The 22,063-nt window shown below is 36.2% G+C and overlaps 1 protein-coding gene across 15 annotated transcripts in view; it reads left to right on the forward strand.

Annotated features, from left to right (window-relative positions):
• The window catches only part of BIRC6 (baculoviral IAP repeat containing 6), a 224,586-nt gene that overhangs the window by 134,826 nt on the left and 67,697 nt on the right, over nt 1-22,063 (forward strand). For all 15 annotated transcript variants that reach the window (XR_015248981.1, XM_086700326.1, XM_086700335.1 and 12 more), the window contains 12 exons: nt 258-537; nt 2,412-2,668; nt 2,934-3,042; nt 6,977-7,198; nt 8,627-9,410; nt 10,524-10,667; nt 11,386-11,515; nt 16,623-16,754; nt 17,413-17,580; nt 18,609-18,782; nt 19,894-20,090; nt 21,599-21,899. Coding sequence is in view for 14 of the 15 variants with exons in the window: in XM_086700326.1 (XP_086556452.1) it covers nt 258-537; nt 2,412-2,668; nt 2,934-3,042; nt 6,977-7,198; nt 8,627-9,410; nt 10,524-10,667; nt 11,386-11,515; nt 16,623-16,754; nt 17,413-17,580; nt 18,609-18,782; nt 19,894-20,090; nt 21,599-21,899 (2,898 nt within the window). In the remaining variant the exon portion in view is untranslated. The remainder of the gene's footprint in view (nt 1-257; nt 538-2,411; nt 2,669-2,933; nt 3,043-6,976; nt 7,199-8,626; nt 9,411-10,523; nt 10,668-11,385; nt 11,516-16,622; nt 16,755-17,412; nt 17,581-18,608; nt 18,783-19,893; nt 20,091-21,598; nt 21,900-22,063) is intronic.

Below are 22,063 nucleotides of genomic sequence, written 5' to 3' on the forward strand. Positions count from 1 at the left end.
GTTATTTTTATTTAGGGGAATGTTACAATTTTTAAAATACTATTTTTGTTATATTGTAGATCTCATATCTTATGTTGGAAAATAGCTCCAAAATCAGTCCTGGTGAAAGTCAGTGACAAAGTATGATGTGGCATATAAATTATCTGTTTGCAAGTTCATAATGTAACTGAAAGCTGCTCTTTTACTGGGATTTCTGCTAAACCATGAAGTCCAGTTCACATTTTCTTTAATAAGTTTTCACTCTTCTCTTCCTCCAGCCTGCCCGTCCTCTGTGTCCGTTGAAGTGAGTGCAGATGGGGTAAACATGCTCCCTTTGTCCACTCCTGTCGTCACCAGCGGCCTCACCTACATAAAAATTCAGCTGGTAAAAGCTGAAGTAGCTTCTGCTGTCTGCCTTAGACTTCATCGCCCCCGAGATGCCAGCACATTAGGCCTGTCACAAATTAAATTACTGGGCCTCACTGCTTTTGGTACCACTTCTTCGGCAACAGTTAATAATCCCTTTCTTCCATCTGAAGATCAGGTATCCAAAACAAGGTATGTTTTATTTCTCATTCTTTTTTTTTTTAATGATTTATTTATTTATTTACTTATTTTTACTTTTTAATATTATTTTTTATTTTTTTAAATTTACATCCAAATTAGTTAGCATATAGTGCAACAGTGATTTCAAGAGTAGATTCCTTAGTACCCCTTACGCATTTAGCCCATCCCCCCTCCCACAACCCCTCCAGTAACCCTCAGTTTATTCTCCATATTTATGAGTCTCTTCTGTTTTGTCCCCCTCCCTGTTCTTCTGTTATTTTTGTTTCCCTTCCCTTATGTTCATCTGTTTTGTCTCTTACAAAGTCCTCATAGGAGTGAAGTCATGTGATTTTTGTCTTTCTCTAATTTCACTTAGCATAATACCCTCCAGTTCCATCCATGTAGTTGCAAATGGCAAGATTTCACTCATTTTGATTGCCGGGTAATACTCCATTGTATATATATACACCACACCTTTATCCATTCATAGATTGATGGACATTTGGGCTCCTTCCATACTTTGGCTATTGTTGATAGTGCTGCTATAAATGTTGGGGTGCATGTGTCATTTCGAAACAACACACCTGTATCCCTTGGATAAATGCTTAGTAGTGCAATTGCTGGGTCGTAGGGTAGTTCTATTTTTAGTATTTTGAGGAACCTCCATACTGTTTTCCAGAGTGGCTGCACCAGCTTGCATTCCCAATGTTTTATTTATTTTTGAGAGTGCGAGCGTGTGTGAGCAGTGAAGGGGCAGAGAGAGATGGGGACAGAGGATCTGAAACAGACTCCGCAGTGACAGCAGGGAGCTCATGTGGGGCTTGAGTCCATGAACCGTGAGATCATGACCTAAGCTAAAGTCAGATACTCAACCAGCTGAGCCACCAGGCACCCCTTATGTCTGATTCTTAAAAAAAGCTTTCTGAACTTTTTATGAAATTATTTATTCTATGGTTTCTGTTTTAGGGCTTAGGAAGTCCTTTGTTCCATAGGTAGTTTATACAGCGCTGTAATTTTATTAGATGTAATAGAGATAATGATTCTTTAGAACCAGAACTTGGAGGCTGGTTAAAATTGAAATTTATGTGTGTTTAATTCTTGAGGTATGTACAATGTGTAGTATCTGTGGGTATGGATTTCTGTTCTTTGGATCAGAGTCTAATCTATGAATTTCCACATGCCTGTCACCAGGATACATCTGAGCCATACAAATTGACCTAGTCTCTGACTAGACAGAGACCTAGTCTTGTATGATAATTCCTAAATGGCAGTTAGTGGAAAAGTTAGATTTGAGCCATACAAATTGACCAAATAAACAAGGACCTGAATATGTCCTTTAATTCACATTTATCTGGTAAAATTTGTTAGTTGAAAATGTTATACACTGGTTCTATTGAAAGTTTTGCCTGATAAGAAAATTTGGATTTTTTTATTCTCAAGCTGCCAAGACTTTATAGTTTCACAAGGCTATAATCCTATGCATTTTATGTTTAAACATGTATATGTATATATAAAAAAACATTTTCTGACTGGGCACCTGGCTGGTTCAGTCAGGAGAGCATGTGATCCTTGATCTTAGGGTCATGAATTCAAGCTCCACATTGCACGTGGAGCCTATTTTTAAAAAATACAAAAACGTTTTTTGACTGGTTGAACAAAGGACAGGTAGTTCCTAAATGCTGTTAGTGGTTAAGTATTTTTATTTGTTACACTATGGAGGAAACTTAACTGTGTTTAAGTCCTTCTTCATGTTCTAGCATTTTTTAAATGAAGATTTGTGTTATTTATGAGACACAACATGCTGATTTTTCAGTTTTGTTTTACCCCAGAAATAATCTGAGCCACTTGAATTTACCACGTAAGCTGCTTTGTGTTGTCTTTTTCAGTATCGGCTGGTTACGGTTATTGCATCATTGCCTTACTCACATAAGTGATCTGGAAGGAATGATGGCGAGTGCGGCTGCACCTACTGCTAATCTGCTGCAGACTTGTGCTGCCTTACTGATGTCCCCGTACTGTGGGATGCACTCACCCAACATTGAGGTTGTGCTTGTAAAGATAGGACTGCAGTCCACGAGAATTGGCCTGAAGCTCATAGACATTCTCCTGAGAAACTGTGCAGCATCAGGCAGTGATCCTACAGGTGACCACCGTTAACTTTGATATTTTAATTTTTACCTATCTGCAAAACAGTGACAGTTAACTTAATCACTTAATCTTTGTGATGAAATCTGTTTCTGAAATTAATTTCCATTATGGCTTCAATGTCCTTGGAGTTTTTTTTGTTGTTGTTGTTGCTGTAATTTATGGAAGCGTAATTTTTAATTAACAATTTAATATTAAATTGAGCAAATGTTCCTATACCATTTGCTTATTTAGCAAACTTTCTTTTGGTTCTTTATTGCAAGATCTAAACAGCCCTTTACTTTTTGGAAGACTGAATGGACTCTCTTCCGATTCTACGATAGATATTCTTTACCAGCTTGGAACAACTCAGGATCCTGGAACAAAAGACAGGTATATGTTGATCTTGTTTTTTTGTTTTGTTCTGTTTCTTTTTTTTCCTTTTTTAAAATTACTTAATTTTTTAATATTTATTTATTTTGAGAGAGAGAGAGAGTGAGCGGGGGTGAGACAGAAAGACAGGGAGACAGAGAATCCCAAGCAGGCTCCATGCTGTCAGCACAGAGCCCGATGCAGGGCTTGAACTCACGGACAGTGAGATCACTGTTTATTATTTAAGGACACACTTACACACAGTTATGTGATAGTGAGCGTTACTTCTAATACTTTCTCCTTAGGTTGTTTTGTAAAAGTCAAGACTGTTGATTATATTGGACATATACCTGTATGCTTTACATGATATAACTTCTAGAAACTTTGTGAACATTAAACATCAATTTTTATGTATTTGGACATATCTTAAGCAAATTTGAATGGAAATAGAATTATAATCAGTATTACTTTTGACAAATGGAATGGAATAAAATATTACAGTTTTTGAAATGTTTATTTACTTCAAGAGAGAGCACAAGTGAGGAAGGGGCAGAGAGAGAGGGAGAGAGAGAATCCTAAGCAGGTTCCACGCTGTCAACACAGAGCCCAATGCCGGGCTCAGTCGCACAAACGATGAGATCATGACATGAATCGAAATCAAGAGCCAGACGTTTAAGTGACTGAGCCACTCAGGCGCCCCAAAATATTACATGTTTTTATGTGAACCATGTTGTTAGGAGATCTTTGTTAAGTTGTGGTGCTGTCAAATCATACAATCTTAGGTAGCATTTACTACTGTGTATGAATATTAGAATATGTGTCCATATTAGGCACCTAGACTATTTTGACAAAAGTAATGTTTTTTTTGATTACTTATTATTTGTAATATTCATTGACAGCCTTTCATTAGCTCTCTACCTTCTGTCTCCTTCCTACTGCAAGGTGAAATGTTGTCATACAAAGTAAATAATATTTGAATATCTCACCTAAATATTTAGTGATGGTTTACGTATAGGTAATTTTGGATGGGTTTTACTAATGTACCTTTTCTTTGATGTCTTCTACCTCCACATTGAGAAGAACTTCCCAAGTATTTTTGAGACACGTTTTTGTTGACAAATTTTGGGTGATGATTTGTCATTCTCATGTTTTATATATATCATATATCAATACCAGAATACCATTTATAGAATGTGTGACTCCATAAACAATTAATCTTTACTATTTTCTGAGTTAATGCTATCCTTTAATATTTTGGTTAATATTCAAGAAAATCATTTGATATTTTGTTAGTTTGTTTATAAGTCATTAACAAATCATTAATTTTGTGGGTACTTACTCATTTTATTGCTTTTTACTGAATAGTTGCTGGGTGCGTGGCACTGTGCTAGATACTAGAGTGTCCAAGTTTATTGAATCCAGCTTTTTGCCTTGTATTGGGGAGACAGAATACTGTCACTCACAAGGGACAATTTACATAGGTCAGACTTGGGGATTTGGGGTAGTGTCAGGCGTGGCAGGTGCCTAGTAAATTTTGATACTTTAATCACTGATAATGTAATAAGCTTTAACTTATTTTAGGTTAGTTGCTTTCATACTCTCCGATGAAGAATGTTCAAATGGCATTTAATGAAGTAAATTTATTTCCAGCATGGTAACTTCAAGATATTAAATAAGCTGAATTATTTCTATAAAGCTTTTTGCTTCACATAAGTAATATGATTATTATATTTAAAAATAGATTGGAATTTTTTGGAATATTTTTTTTAATGTTTCTTTTTGAGAGAGAGACAAAGTGTTAGTGGGGGAGAGGCACAGAGAGAGGGAGACACAATCGGAAGCAACCTCCAGGCTCTGAGCTGTCAGCACAGAGCCTGACGTGGGGCTCGAACCCACATACTGTGAGATCATGACCTGAGCTGAAGTCGGATGCTAAACTCACTGAGCCACTTAGGCACCCCTGGAATATTTTTTGATAGAATAAATTGTGCCAAATTCAAATTATAATGGCTAATGAGGTAAAAAAGAATTAAAAGATTAATTTTATTTTTTTAATGCTTATTTATTTTGAGAGAGAGACAGAGAGCGAGCAGGGGAAAGGCAGAGAGAGAGAGAGGGAGACACAATCTGAAGCAGGCTCCAGACTCTGAGCTATTAGCATAGAGCCCGACGTAGGGCTTGAACCCACGAACTGTGAGACCATCACCTGAGCTGAAGTCGGACGCCTAACGCACTTAGCCACCCAGGCCGCCCCATAAAAAATTAATTTTAAATATTTTTCTAGAACAACTTTCTTAAAATAGCTTACAATTATTTAATTCTTTAATAGTTCTTTGTTTTTTCTTTGTCATAGGAAAATTACCCTAAATAAAATTGTTCTCACTGCATAATACTTTTTAAAACATAAATGTTTTAGAACTGACATAATAACAAAATTATTGGCTTCCGCACACTGAGAAAATCTTACTCTTTCCCAATTACCTCATCTGCTTTCTCTTTTTCTGACTTATATTTATTTCCTATCATATGAAATTTAAAGGGTCTTGTCGGGGGCAACTGGGTGATTCAGTTGGTTAAGCATCTGACTCTTGGTTTCGTCTCAGGTCATGATCTCATGGTTCGTGAGTTTGAGCTCCACGTCGCTTCGTGCCCACAGTGCGGGACCTGCCCTTCCCTCCCTCTCTCCCTCTCTCTCTCTCTCTCTCTCTCTCTCTCAAAATAAATAAATAAAAACTTTAAAAATATATATTTAAAAAACAGTAAAATAAGGGGTCTTGTTCAGAGCAGAGAAGGGGTTTAAGTAGCATTATATACCTTCCTACCCCCATTTCTTGTAACCTGAAGCAAAGAATCTTATAAACTCCAAAGCCATATTGCTTTAAAAGATGTTATTCTATGGGGCGCCTGGGTGGCTCAGTTGTTTGAGCGTCCGACTTCGGCTCAGGTCACCATCTCGTGGTCCGTGAGTTCGAGCCCCGTGTCGGGCTCTGGGCTGATGGCTCAGAGCCTGGAGCCTGCTTCCGATTCTGTGTCTCCCCCCCTCTCTGCCCCTCCCCCGTTCATGCTCTGTCTCAAAAATAATAAACGTTTAAAAAAACATTTTTTAAAAAAAGGTTATTCTCTGGGCGCCTGGGTGGCTCAGTCAGTTAAGTGTCCGACTCTTGATTTCAGCTTAGGTCACGATCTCACAGTTTTGTGAGTTCAGACCCCTGCAGTGACTCTGTAGAGCCTCCTCCAGATTCTCTCTCTCTCTCTCTCTCTCTCTCTCTCTCTCTCTCTCTCTGTCTCTCTTCTTCTCCCCTGCTCATGCTCTCTCTCAAAATAAATAATAAACTTAAAAAAAAATTTTTTTTAAATGTTGTTCTCAGTATTCCCCCAACTCCAGGGTATTAAGGGTAGGGTGACACTTGAGAAAAAGTACTTACGTTGGGGCTATATTCTGTTGTCAGAGTGCAGGGGGGTGGGTGACTGCTAGTAGTATTTAATGGTTGGGGGCCAGGGGAGTAAGACATGCTGTGTTGCATGAGATTCTGCACAATAAAGAATTAGCCCCAGATTACTATTCTGGGTTGTGTGGATTTGTTATAAGATGAAAGAAAATTTACAGGAGACCATGAATTTGTTAAGTTTTGTATCCTGTAAGTCCAGATATTTATAGGGTTTTTTTGGTAAGTGAGTTAAGAAATTACCTAATGTTTATTTGCAGAATTATATGTTATCATATGTTATTTCAAACATTTTCATCAGTTAAGATTAGTAAGGTTATTGGAGAAGTAGAACTGCTATGTCAGTTTTGTTTACATAAGTTCCTTTTCCTTCCTAGTTTAGATTAAAAGTACCAAGAACATTAGTATATGACTCTCATAAATGCAGTGCTTACTTGAAATGGCGGTATTTATCCATATTAAATGTCAGTTGTGGTATAATTGGTTATTTGAATTCATTTTCTTTTAAGAATTCAGGCCTTGTTAAAATGGGTCAGTGATTCTGCAAGAGTGGCTGCTATGAGGAGAAGTGGCAGGATGAGCTACATGTGCCCTAACTCTTCGACAGTAGAGTATGGCCTTCTCATGCCATCTCCTTCTCATTTGCACTGTGTAGCAGCAATTCTGTGGCACAGTTATGAACTGCTTGTAGAGTACGATTTACCAGCACTGCTGGACCGAGACCTCTTTGAGTAAGTACGATTTTTGAAATCCTTTTTTTTCCGTTAGCAGATTGTTACAGGTTTTCACATGATGAAATGGTATTTTATATGCTTGTTTGGATAATAATAATACTTTGAAAGTAGTAGTTACATAGAATCATGTATAATTTTGAAATTAGGTGCTTACAAATTTAATTAGATTTATCTCCACTAAGAAGAAATATTAGTGTCATTGCTTGCTTTCTCCCACCTAAAATTGGAGTGTTTAATATGTGTTCCTACAGGTCATGGTATTTATTCTTTTTTGCAAATTTACCCACCAGACTTTTTTATTGGGCTTGTGCACATGCCAACGGGGGAGGGACAAGGAAGAGAGAAAATCTCAAGCAGGTTCCATCCCCAGCATGGAGCCCAACACGGGGCCCAGTCCCACAACTGTGAGATCATGACCTGAGCCGAAATCAAGAGTGGGACGCTTAACCGACTGAGTCACCCAGGCACCCCCAGATTGTTTTTTTATCCTTAATGTACAGCTATTTAAAGAGTAAAAGTATAATTGGAAATTTTGAAAGACTTACTACTTTAGAGAGTTTTTATGGTTAGTTGTTTTTCTTACTTTCTAGTTATCTGATAGGATTGTTCTTTTGGCAGTTTCTGCTTATCCACATTTCTTTATCATACTTAGGGCTTTGCTGAACTTAGCGCCTGTAATTGCTAAGTCTATAACAGAATATTGTATTTATTTCTGAGGAGTTCCATGACCTAATAAAAGACTGGTCTTTTGTCCTTTTTAGTCCGTCATTTTCATATTTGGTCTTCTCAATTGGCATGACCCACGACTTATTAATGAAACTTACTAATAGTTTTTGATTTGCAAACGTGAATTTTAAGCCATCAATCATGTCAAATTCAATCTGAACATCTCTATTGTGTAATTTTTCAATGTTTCTTTCTTTCTTTAAGTTTATTTATTTATTTTGAGAGACTGCGCAAATGTGGAGGGGCAGAGGGAGAGAGAGAATCCCAAGCAGGTTCCACCTTGTCAATGCAGAGCCTGATGCTGGGCTGAAACTCAGGAACCATGAGATCATGGCCTGAGCTGAAATCAAGGGTTGGACACTTAACTGACTGAGCCACCCAGGCACAACTCCAGTGTTTCTTTATGTAACTTTTTTGAGGTCACACATAGAGCGGTAGATACATTTAAATACAGATCTCTTGATTTTCTGTACTGGTTTTACAAGTCTAATCTAACTTCATCTACCTAAATACCTAAATAATGTATATCAAAGCAGTCATCATGAAATCTTATAGTATTCTACGTCAAATAAAACATATACTTTTATAGATGTCATGATTTTATACAGTGTACGTTGATTTCTAATATTACTATTGGAAAAATGAGGTCTTTCTAAAGATACATATATAATATTAACCTGGTGTCTTTTATTCCCCTAGGTTACTTTTTAATTGGTCCATGTCTCTTCCCTGCAATATGGTTTTGAAGAAAGCTGTTGACAGTCTACTTTGCTCAATGTGTCATATACACCCAAATTATTTTTCTTTGCTCATGGGCTGGATGGGGATTATCCCTCCTCCAGTGCAGTGTCACCACAGACTGTCCATGACTGATGATAGCAAAAAGCAAGATCTTACTTCATCCTTAACAGATGACTCTAAAAATGCACAAGCGCCTCTTGCACTAACTGAATCACATTTGGCAACCCTTGCATCCTCTTCTCAATCTCCAGAAGCTATCAAACAATTATTGGACTCAGGTTTGCCTTCTCTTCTTGTGAGGAGTCTGGCTAGTTTCTGCTTCAGTCACATTTCTTACTCAGAAAGCCTTGCTCAGTCAATAGATACTTCCCAGGACAAGCTCAGGCGGCATCATGTTGCACAACAATGTAATAAGATGCCTATCACAGCAGACCTGGTTGCTCCCATTCTTAGGTTTTTGACAGAAGTTGGCAGTAGCCATGTTATGAAAGACTGGCTCGGTGGGTCTGAGGTCAATCCACTGTGGACAGCACTTCTGTTTTTATTGTGTCATTCTGGGTCCGCTTCTGGAGGACATAATTTAGGTGCACAACAACAGACTAGTGCAAGACCGGCCTCTCTTTCTTCAGCTGCTCCAACAGGATTGACTACTCAACAGAGGACAGCTATTGAGAACGCCACTGTTGCATTCTTCCTGCAGTGCATTTCATGCCACCCTCATAATCAAAAACTGATGGCCCAGGTAAGATTAGAAATACCGGCTTAAGTTTTAGGCATCTTATTATTTTAATACAATGTTAAATAACACTAATGAAATTAGTTGAGAAAGGGGTATGTATTACAGGTGATAATGAAGATTGGGGTACGGTCCATTTAGAGATCTAAATTGAAACTGTAATTAAAATAAAGTCTTGATATATCTTCCCTCTTCCTCTCAACTGTCACATATTCCTTTTGATGAGATAATGGCCAAATTCACAACGATTCTAGCTATAGATCATACATTCCTATTTTTAAACTCATCTCCCCCTGCCCCCCATAAAGAGGACAAACCAGAAGAACAATACGGGCTGCTGAAAGACGATTGACCACTTGAAGGTGTCATCTCATCTGCTGTGGAGTATTGTATTTTGTTGTAACTGGCTTGCTATGACTTTTAGTTTGCTTCTAATGAAGCAGACATTAGGGTAGATTTCAGATAGGAGACTCCTGACATCTCACGAAAAATATGAGAGATGATTTTATTGTTTTAAGTCCATGGGGACAAAAATCTTGAAAGCTAGAATTATTATAAGGACGATTCTAGTTGATTTTTGCCAGATTCTGCTCCTTTCTAGCTGTTTTGACCTTTGTCTAGAGACAGTTAACATAATTTTCAAGAAATACTGAATGATTTAACTTTATTGAGAAGGATAGCAAGATACTTGAGTGTCTGAAGTATTTAATTATTGCCAAACTTGATCTGCTTAATATGCCTAATTAAAGGAAATGTCTAAATTATCAATTTTAACCAAGGTCATGGATATGAGAATTTGAAAATCTGGTTTGTACCTCTGGGTAGCCTGAAACTTTTGTGTCTTACTGCTTTCTGGCTTAATTATCATCTCTCAGCTTCTTGTTAAGGCTTTCTTTGATATTTTTAATACCCTTTTTTCATAATTTTTATTGCATTGTAAGCACATTGATATTGACTCAAGTTGAAAGTAAGTTGGTTACACCAGGTATTTATGTGAAAACCCTGTAGTAGTAGTTTATCCACAGAAATTTTCTCTGGGGATAATCTTTTTTTTTTTCTTGAAAGTACACAGCTGCAGATAAATAGTGCACTTAACTTTTAAATCTCTTTACTTGCCAGGTCCTCTGTGAACTTTTTCAAACGTCTCCCCAAAGAGGGAACCTTCCAACATCAGGGAACATTTCAGGGTTTATACGTAGATTGTTTTTGCAATTGATGCTGGAGGATGAGAAAGTGACAATGTTTCTTCAGTCTCCCTGTCCAGTGAGTATTTTAACAGTTAAATTAAATCTTAATATTAGCTGTGTATAAAGATATTTTATAATTTCATATCAGAATCTGCAGTTACCTCTACATCCTAATTTCTAAAATAGCAAACTGAAACTAGAACAACCTTGGTACTTAATGATAGGACTTACAAGTCTGTTTTGGATAACGCTTCGTGTGATAAATAGCCTAATTATACACTACCATGAAAAGTATAATTTGGGGGAAAGAGTGACAGATTATTAGGTACAGTGGTGCTAATACGAAAGTTGAGCAACAAATCAGATGTCAAATGTACCACATTTAAAAAAAATTTTTTTAATGCTGCTTTTTGAGGGAGGGAGGGAGAGGGGGAGAGAGAGAGAGAGAGAGAGAGAGAGAGAGAGAGAGAGAGAGAGAGAGAAAGCATGAGTGGGGGAGGGACGGAGAGAGAGGGAGACACAGAATTCAACGCAGGCTCCAAGCTTCAAGCTGTCAGCACAGAGCCCGATGTGGGGCTCAAACCTACAAACCACAAGATCATGACCTGAGCCAAAGTTGGATGCTTATCTGACTGAGCTACCCAGGCACCCTTCAAATGTACCATACTTTCAAAAATATATAAAATATACTCTTTATATTTACACTTTTTATTCTTTTAGAAAAACTTTTGAAATTGTTTTGTAATGATACATGTTTCCAAAAAATCACTTCTTGATTTCTTTTGAATTTTCAGCTGTATAAAGGTAGAATTAATGCTACAAGCCATGTCATCCAACATCCAATGTATGGAGCAGGCCATAAGTTCCGTACACTTCATTTGCCGGTCTCAACAACATTATCAGAAGTTCTTGACAGAGTGTCAGGCAAGTCAGATTTAAGTATTAAAATTTTTCTTTAACTTTATGTTACATTATATAAAAGTTTTATTATGTTTTGTAACTTTATTTTACTGCATCTACTCACTCAGCAACCATTTCATGAATAGAAAGGTCAGTGTGTCTTTACATTTTCAAGCATGAGAAAGAAGCTGATAAAGGAGACAAAGTGTATGTGCGCTGCCTTCTAGCACCCATAGTTCTTTTGCTGTGGTGTGTGTTGTGTGGAGAATTGACAGAATGGACAGTTGGAAATGTTGACAAGCCTTGGGAAGCCATTGATGGAATTTTTTCACAATAAACCGTAGGGCTTTTTTGTAATAGGTGATTTGCAGGCTATTAGGTTGGATAACAGGATTCTAAATAATAAATACTTACTAGATCTCAGGAAGAAATGAATGGTCAGGAGATGAAAATGAAATAGGTAGACTTGATTGGTGACCTTTTTATTTATAATAGTGAAGAAAGCAGAGAAAAATTATCCCCTAGGCTTCCTGCCTGTATTCTAAGATGATGACTTTAAACAGTATACAGGTTATTAAAACACAGGTTTGTATTATATTAAAATATAAGCAGTTTTGATGGCAGAATGCAGATCAACTGTAGATAGTTTGATTGCCTGTAGATAGTTTGATTGCCTCTCAGAAATCTTGAGAATGAAATCAGTGAGTGAATTGATTGAGCACCTTCTATGTGTAAGTCCTCAGGCTGTTAAGAGTAAGCAAGACCTGTACCCTGCCCCTCAATATTAGGGTCTTACTTATGCTGTTTAAAAAGTAAATGAAATTTAAGAATGTTTGCATTCCAATATAAATGTAAGTATGTTTCTATCCGTATGCATTAGAAGGGAGTACCTAAGTACTATAGCTGGGAACTTAGGAGTATCTCAGAAAAAAAGCTGATGTCCATGTATCAGTGGGAAATACAAAGCTTATTTTGTAATTTCTAAGCTTAGAAAAAAACTGGGTTGAAGAGATTTGGGAGTTGTTACCATCCATAGATGGTAAGTTAAACCATGTGAATGGATGTGATCGCTATGAGAAAATAAGGTAGAAAAGATTCTTTCTTGGTTTTAGTCACTGCAGCCACACAAGTATGTACATAATACTATATAATTCTTTCCTTTTTATAAGTTAAACAATAAAATGTTCAAATACTATTATAATTGTATAAATAACATTTGTTCTTATTTGAAAATGTCTGCCATATCTTGTTACAGCTAAACTTTTTTGAAAATTTGATTTTATAGACTTTTTTTCTATCATAGCCTTGAAATTGTTCCTTGTGTGTGACGAAGAAAAAAATTAATAATTAATTAAATGAAAGAAGGAGAAGTGGGCAAGAGTACTGAAGTTCAGTTATTGCTATTTCCTATTGATCATGGGAAAGTATAGACATTATATTAGAAAATAACTGGAAATTTAATATTTTTCTTTTTCTTCACTATAAAGGAATACTGTTTTCTAAAATGTCTTATTAGGTCATTAAGAGTAATGACCTTTATTACCTACAAATTTAAAAAATAAATTGATTACTTTCTAAGAATACTACTCCTAGTAAAAAGTCAGACAAAGAGTCATTCTGAGCAAACATGGAAAATTTTCAAGTGCTAATTTAACCTGTATTTAGCAATGCTTTGGTCCTTTAAAGTGTATTATGATCTTTAGCCATACTTGGTATGATATATTTACATGTGCATATATATTTTATCAATATGTATAAAAACAAGTAATCCAAAATTAATAATTTTACCCACTTCCCATAGCTTTTGACTACATTGCTTTCAAATAATATAGCTATGTGTCAGTATCTTTGCTTTTACAAATTTCTGTCATTGCTTTTAAGCAATTCGATTGTTATATGCCTTGTGGTTTCTTGCTGCTTATGATGTGGGTTTGTTGACTTTCTTGAATCTGGGTGTATAGATTCCATCACATTTGGAAATTTTTTTACAAATATTTTCTCATATTTTCTGTCTCTGTTTCTCTCTTCACGTAGAGTAATTCAGGTTACACATTTATTAGGCCTCTTGAAGTTCTTCCATAGCTCACTGAAGCTCTGCTCATTCCCCCCACCCTGACCCCCTGCCTCTTTTTCCCCCCCTCTGTTTAAAATTTTTGGATAATTTATATTGCTCTGTCTTCAATTCTGTTCCTCTGTAGTGCCTACTGATTTGTTCTTTTTTAATATCTCCTTGTCCTTTTTTAAAGTGTATAAGCTTTCCTTTAAACATGTTTATGTTGATTATTTGTTCCTCATTATGGATTGTATACTATTGCTTCTTTATTTGCCTGGAAAATTTTATTGGACTTCTACTTTTTTACTTTTTGGGTGCTGGATATTTTTGTAGTTTAATAAATATTTTTTATTTTGTTCTGGGACAAAGTTATATTACTTGGAAATGGATTGCTTCTTTTAGATCTAGCTTTTAAATGTTATTAATTAGGAACAGAGCACCTTTTAAACTAAGGCAGAACTTATTTGTGATGATGGACATTTTTAATAAACTTGTACTGTCTAGTATGGTAGCTGTTGAGCACATGAAATGTGTTTGGTGAGACTAAGGAACTAAGTTTTTAATGAATTTAATTTTGAAAAGGTACTATATTGAAATAGAAGTAGGGTACCACATTTGAAAATGAAAGTCTAAGGCTACTTGGGCCTCACTACTGAGGTAATACCCATTTGAGAAATATTAGGAATTCACTAGGCATTGAGAACACTAAATATTACAGCCCTTATTTTAGACTCTGGGGTTGGTCCCCTTTTGAGAAGTACTTAACTTGGCTTTTGGTGATTTCCTCATATATAATGCTCATCTGTATGCGCTAAAGACCCAGAGGAGACTGTAGATCTCTGGAGCTCTTTCTCTCTGCAGATCTCTCCTCCCTAGCAATGTGACTTAAAAACTGCAGCCAGCCATCTTTGTCTTCCTGGACTCCCAGTCCGTATCCTTACCTTGGATGACTTCTGAGTTGTGCCGATCTATGGCCTGGGAAACTCTAGCAATGAGCTGGAGCAGTCCTAGAGCTCACCTCTTTAGTTTCCACTCACCTAGGCATCACTCTGTGGCCTTCCTGATGGCCATTGTGTGAAAACTGTTTAATGTATTTTCCTAGTTTTTAGTTATTTCAGGTAGTAGAGTAAATCTGGTTTTCTTATTTCATCTTGATTAGAAGTGGTAATCCGAACTAGAACAATTTTTTTTTTTTTTTTAGTTAAAAAAATTGTTTTTAAATGTTTATTTTTGAGAGAGAGAGAGACTAACAGAGACAGAGTGTGAGCAAGGGTGGGGCAAAGAGAGGGAGACACAGAATCTAAAGTAGGTTCCAGGCTCTGACCTGTCAGCACAGAACCCAACGTGGGGCTTGAACTCACAAGCCACGAGATTATGACCTGAGCGGAAGTCAGACGCTTAACTGACTGAACCACCCAGTCAGTTCATAAACATGAAAAATTTTTTTTCATGTTTATTTATTTATTGAGACAGAGGGTGCATGTGCACAAGTGGGGGAGAGGCAGAGAGAGAATCCCAAGCAAGCTCCATGCTCTCAGTACAGAGCCTGACATGGGGCTCTATCTCTCAAACCATGAGATTGTGACCTGAGCTGAAATCAAGAGTTGGACCATTAACCAACTGAGCCACCCAAGTGCCCCTAGAACAATTTTAATATATTTTTTTAAATGTTTTGTTTACTTTTGAGACAGAGAGAGACAAAGCATGAGCAGGGGAGGGGCAGAGAGAGAGGGAGACACAAAATCTGAAGCAGGCCTCAGGCTCCGAGCTGTCAGCACAGAGCCTGATGCGGGGCTCGAACTCACGGACTGTGAGATCATGACCTGAGCCGAAGTCGGATGCTTAACCAACTGAGCCACCCAGGTGCCCTGCCCCTAGAACAATTTTAAACAGACTATTGAGAAGAATGTTTTTTACTGATACCTTTTAGTATTTGACATTTATTGGTATGACACTATGTAAGTTCTTATCACCTAATGATCTTTACTGGTTTTCCTGATTATGCGTTGAATTAATTTTGTGATTTTTTTAAAGTATTTTATTTAGGCTTTCTAACTGTTTTTGCCTTTGTAATAAAGTAAATGTATTTTTGCATTATGTATTTTATGGTATTTACAGAATTTTCAAATTTCACACAAGAAACGGAAACTCTAAAGGCAGACTGGTTAGGAAGGAACTTCATAAATTGACATCACAGGGGTATTTTTCAGACGTTCAAAGAAAGCACAACATAGGAGATAATGAAAACGTACTATTTTATCATTTTAATTGTTTCACCTTTTTAACATTAAAAAAGCATTAGATCACAATTGTGTGAGTTAGAAAAGTGCAAAGAGAATCTGTATAACATATCCACACTGGTGAAAGTCACTCCTAAGTTCATCCAGGTTTTTGGATTTCTTAATGGCCAAATCAGATCATTTTAGTTATTCATTTCTTGATGTTTAATAGCATGCCATATTCCAGAGTAATGAAAGAAAATATTGAGAGTTTAATAAAGTGCTTAATATTCGTTCTTAAAGTAGCTAAGCTTCCTAACTAAAAATAGCAAAACAAATCTTCATTATTGAAACTTGTTCCTTTCTATTCCCATTTGTAGAATAAGAAATCTACCATAATGCTTTAGGATGAGCCCTCAGCTCGAATTGTGTATTTGTCATTAAAGTTGTATCATAGCCTTGCTACAGGCTGTTTCCTTATTTTGAAAATAATATTCTTTCTTAATATGCATGTTGTGAGGACCAAATTACGTGTTTGTTGCAAATACACTGAACTGTGCCTACAATAAAAGAAATTTAATGGTAGTGGTTTTTCATTGCCTCAAGAGGTAATACTATTGTAATGTAATATTTTCTAGAGATAATAATTTAAGTGTCCTGGCTTATGAACAGTGGTGATTCCCTTTCATTGGTATCAGCAGGGATTGAATATCAGGCTTTACCTCATCAGTTTTTCCTAAATCAATTTACATTGCCTTCATATTAATGATAAAATCTTGTTTAATCCTTGTCTAAAATGGTTAGCTTCCTTCTTAATGATTTTGAAAAGCAGTGTATTTTAGGTAATATTTTCTTACAGATACACCAAGTATCACTGCTAAACTAATTAGTGAACAGAAAGATGACAAAGAAAAGAAAAACCATGAAGAGAAAGAAAAAGTTAAGGCAGAAAATGGATTTCAGGACAATTACAGTGTTGTTGTTGCTTCAGGTATGCTTTCTGTTTTTTATAATCTTGATTTTTGTTTGGATTTTATATAAAATATAATCATATATACTCTAGGAACTTCATGTAATAAAAGGTGCTAATGCAAAAAGCTGACTTAAAATGATGTCATAATACTGGATGTAAAAACATTACACCTGAAATCTATTAATGTCCAAAGCTTACTGTATTTCATCAGATACTGAACATGTGTGAATCCTGTAGATACTCCATTTAAGCTTGACAGTACACAAGAGAATTGTACTATCAGGTAATTGAGGAAGACAAAATGACCAAGACAACTGGTAATTTTGGAGGATATTTTCTTATAAATGAAGTGATTTTAGTTCAAAAGATAAGGCTTAGTCTGTATTACTTTACTCCTCAAATAGGAGATGATGGATTTTATTTCTATCTCAGAGAAATAGAACAATAGAATTTAGCGTTATTTTTTACTTCCTTGGAGAATAGTTACGAACATGAAGCCAAAATTCATGGTATGTCATGAAGGACAAATAGAATTGGAAGATCAGATATAAAATCAGAAGAAACATTTCTCCCTTTTGGCATTAGTTAGGAATGTGATGCTATTTAAAAATATTGTAGAAATACTCTTTTATTTCATTGTGTGTTGACTGATATAGAATCTTCCTGATTCTTTTAGGGCTGAAATCCCAATCAAAACGGGCTGTGTCAGCTACACCACCACGTCCACCATCCAGGAGAGGGAGGACAATTCCTGATAAAATAGGAAGTGCTTCTTCAGGAGCAGAGGCTGCCAACAAAATAATTACTGTCCCAGTGTTTCACCTATTCCACAAACTTTTGGCAGGTAATGTTCACAATATTGAAAAATACAAAAAATTATAAAGACATGTAATCACCACACTCAGACTCCTGTTTAATCAAGTGCTCTGAGGTACATGAGTTAGTGAGACTTTGTCCATACAGCTCCCTCTAAGAAAAATGAGAAGAAAAGAAGAGGTAACCTTTTACATGCGCTTTTTAACATTATAATGTTGCATATTTATACTTTACTATCGTCTTAAATTTTGCTGTCAGTGTGCTATAATATCAGTAAAACTAATGTTTTAAAGAGGTCATAAAAAGTTATATAGGAAGGAGCGTGAGGCAGATTTTGAAGAAGTCGTTATGGTAGTAGAAGTCATTGATGTACCACTGAGAGTTAAGCAGTATTTTCTCTCTAACTAAAACATAATCTTTGACCAGTATACTTTCTCTTGGTCAAGGTGATACCCAATTTGTCTCCATTTTTGTGCTTTATTCTTAAAATCCAATTGCCAACTATTCCTTCTTAGCCATGTTTTCCTTCTTACCTTTATGTTACTGATTTATTGCAGAGATCAACAAACTATGGCCAGTAGACTGGATATAAAAAAGTTTTATCGAAATAACAGCTGTGCCCATTTATTTGTGCGTTGCCCATAGCTGTTTTCATGCCACAGTGGTAGCGGTAGTGGTTGCAGCAGAGACTGTATGGTCTTCATAGATTAAAATATTTATCATCTGGTCCTTCAGGAAGAAGATTTTGCCAACCCCTGATGGCTAGGAATGTTTGTTTCTTTGTATCTTGCTGTATCTCATGAGATCTTGGTGGGATTTGGTTTGTGACTAACACTTTCTACAGACATTATTGTTCTGTGTCAGAATTTCTGACATATGTGTCAGAAATAGATTTCTGTAAACGTTCCATGTGCTAATTTCAAATTGTTTTTAAACTGGTGTCAGAATCAGACGCTGTACATATAGTTCAGTAAAAAAGTAACTAATTGACTTAATCAAACCAAGTAAATATTTCCCTCTTGGATTCCAGGTTTAACTTACTTATGTCATTTTTAGGCCAGCCATTGCCAGCTGAAATGACGCTTGCCCAACTTTTAACTCTCCTGTATGACCGAAAACTTCCTCAAGGTTACCGCTCAATAGATCTGACTGTTAAATTGGGATCTAGAGTTATCACAGACCCAAGTCTGTCAAAAACAGATTCTTTTAAAAGGTTACATCCTGAAAAAGGTATGTATATGATGATCCCTTACAGTCTGTGATCTGAGAAGTAGGGATTTCTGTAGCTCATGACTTCATTTACCTTTGTTTTTATTCTGTCAAGTTAATGAGGTCTTGTTCTTTATGATTGACTTGATTTGTAAACATAATAAATTGCTATTGTTTTCACTGAAAATTAATCTTAATTTTTCTTAAAGCATCACTTTATGAGCACATATGCTTTGATTTATTAAATGCCTCTTGCATTCTTTTTTTTTTTTTTTTAAGCATGTTTTTGGAGTTTATTTATTTGGAGAGCGAGAGAGCGAGTGAGCACCAGTGGGGTGGGGAGTGGACAGAGAGGGAAAGAAAGAATCCCAAGCAGGCTCTGCCCTAACAACACGGAGCTTGAACCCACGAACCATGAGATCATGACCTACTGAGTCACCTAGGTGCCTCTAGCATTTTGCATTCTTTAGTAAATCTTAGAATATTGCCTTTGCTTAGTTTTCAGCAAGATTATTTGTTTTTATGTGGTTGGGTTTTTAGTATTTATACAATCTGATCATTTGTAAACATACTAATCTTTTGGTTTTCCTTTGTGAGTGATTCAGAGTTAACCAATATGGTATAACTTTTAGTTTTCATTATGGGAAGTCTGTTAGTATTCAGTTTTTCTTAATGGGATACTTCAGAACATGATGTACATATATTAGTATTTGCTTTGAATCTCTGCAAACTGACTTATTTTTACATAGAATATGTCTTATAATATGCCCTAAAGGACAGTACTTCTCAAACTTCAGTATGATTGATTATAAGTTACCTACAGAACATTGTTAAAATGCATATTCTTACTCAGTAGGTCCAGGGTGGGACCTGAAAGTCTATATTTCAAAAGCTTTTACTAGATGATGCCAATGTTCACTTTCCAGTGATCCTGCTTTGAGTAGCAGGACTATTAAGAGGCAGCGTCAGAAGTCATTTAAAGATTATTGTAGTATCCAGCCTTAAAGCTCTTTCTGAGTAACATACTGATGCTGTTTTGTTGAGTAGAGAGGTGACAATAATATCCTTGTACACGAAAAATTATTATAAAAACAGACCTTTTTTTACCTGTTATTTGTAATTGACTTTCTAGATCATGGAGACTTACTTGGTAGCTGTCCAGAAGATGAGGCTCTCACTCCAAGTGATGAATGTATGGATGGAGTATTGGATGAATCTTTACTTGAAACCTGTCCCATCCAGTCACCATTACAAGTTTTTGCAGGAATGGGTGGACTGGCTCTTATTGCAGAACGACTACCGATGCTATATCCAGAAGTAATTCAACAAGTAAGATAAATTCCTAACTGAATATATAATTCCATGGCAAAGCCCTTTGTTCTTTTTTTGCTTTTTAAAAATACTTACTTGTGTTAACTTTTGGGGAGTACCCTTTCCCTTACAGTCTTTGAGCATCCTATAAATCTTTCACAGGTCAGTCTGTACAGAGAGCTTTGTGAGAATTTGTTGGTACCGAAGAAATGCTGAAGACCAAGTACATTTGCCAGACTCATTACACTGCAGCATTTTCCTTGATTTTATGGTCATCATGCTGTAATATTTTTATTTCTGTGCTTCTTGAGGCTTGATATTAATTATAGATGTTACTGGAAATGGGAGAGTAAGGCAGTAGTGTATACTGCTACCCAAATACTGCTTAACTTCTTTCCTGTTTTAGGTACCATTTCCATTTCAGGCAGTTTTAAAAACATAACTGCTTTAACCTCTTTACTGTTAATTAATGTTGCTGTTACTGATGAGCTTATTGATGTGCTTTCGGTGCTCCTCTGTTAATAAGGGGGAGTGTGGCACATAGAAAGTTGTAAATACAAAGTACTGGATATTTACTGAATGAAGTAGGGGAATTATTCTCTAATTTCATGTACTAAGTATATATATTAGTTTCCTGGAGCTGCTGTAACAAAGTACCATCAGCTGGATGGCCTAAAACAACCGAAATTTATTCTTTGACGTTGTAAGAAGCTGTAAGTCTGAAACTAAGTTGTCCCCAGACCCATGGTCCCTGTGCAGGCTCTGGGGAAGAACCATCCTTGTCTCTTCTTAGGCTCTACTGCTTGCTGGCCTTTGGGATTTGTTGGCTTGTGGATGCATTACTCCAATTTCTGCCTACATTTTCACTTGGCCATCTTTCTTGTGTCGATCTGTGTGTCTCTGTGTCTCTGTCTCCTCATAAGGACACTTGTCATTGATTTAGGGTCCACTCTGATCCAGTATGATGTCATCTTAACTTGATTGCATCTGCAAAGACCCTAGTTCCATTCTGAGGTAGATTAACAAGCGAATGAGTAAATAGGTGGAGAAGATGGGAACGTTTTTACTCACAGTTCTGGCTGACTAATAAATGTAGAAGGAATGATCGAAAGCCACCATTTAGCAACCACTATAGTAATTATTATTTCAGGCAAGAATTTTAAAAATGCTGATTGTTCGAAGTTTGGTGAGAAAGAAACAAGATATTTATATAGCCTCAAAGACTCTGTCTACATACTCTTGACTAATTACAAAAGATAAAATAGTAACTTTATTTATAAATAAATGTATGTATGTATGTATGTATCTAACTTTAAAGTAAAGATATTTGGCAGATCCCACCATACTCATGACATCGTTTAATTCCTGATTTTTGGAAACTTTGTAAAAACAGGCCCCATTATTGATCCTTTTATTCCTATATTTTATTTCTGTATTTTATAGAGATCATTTAAAGTCAGGTCTTTAATTTGAACCTGATGTTGAAACACACAAATGGCCAGACAAAAAATTTCTTTTTTCTTTAGGTAAGTGCTCCAGTTGTAACTTCTACCACTCAGGAAAAACCAAAAGATAGCGATCAGTTCGAATGGGTGACCATTGAACAATCAGGGGAATTAGTTTATGAAGCACCAGAAACCATTGCAGCTGAACCTCCACCTATCAAGTCAGCAGTACAGACCATGTCTCCCATACCTGCCCATTCTTTGGCCGCTTTTGGATTATTTCTTCGTCTTCCGGGCTATGCTGAAGTGCTACTGAAAGAGAGAAAACATGCCCAGTGCCTTCTTCGACTGGTATTGGGAGTGACAGATGATGGAGAAGGAAGTAAGTGTTTAGAATTATTAATGAATTCTAGAGTGCATAAAAGTTACTCAGATCAGTGCCTGCTACTAGATTTATTGTCGGTAGTTTCATTCTAATGATACACATAGTAAGTCCTAATAAAATAAAATAAAAGAGTCTTTATTTTCATTTCTTCATTCATTCAA

This window comes from Puma concolor, chromosome A3 (assembly GCF_028749965.1).
Source record: "Puma concolor isolate L17-30 chromosome A3, mPumCon1.1.hap2, whole genome shotgun sequence".
NCBI classification, from domain to species: Eukaryota; Metazoa; Chordata; class Mammalia; order Carnivora; family Felidae; genus Puma; species Puma concolor.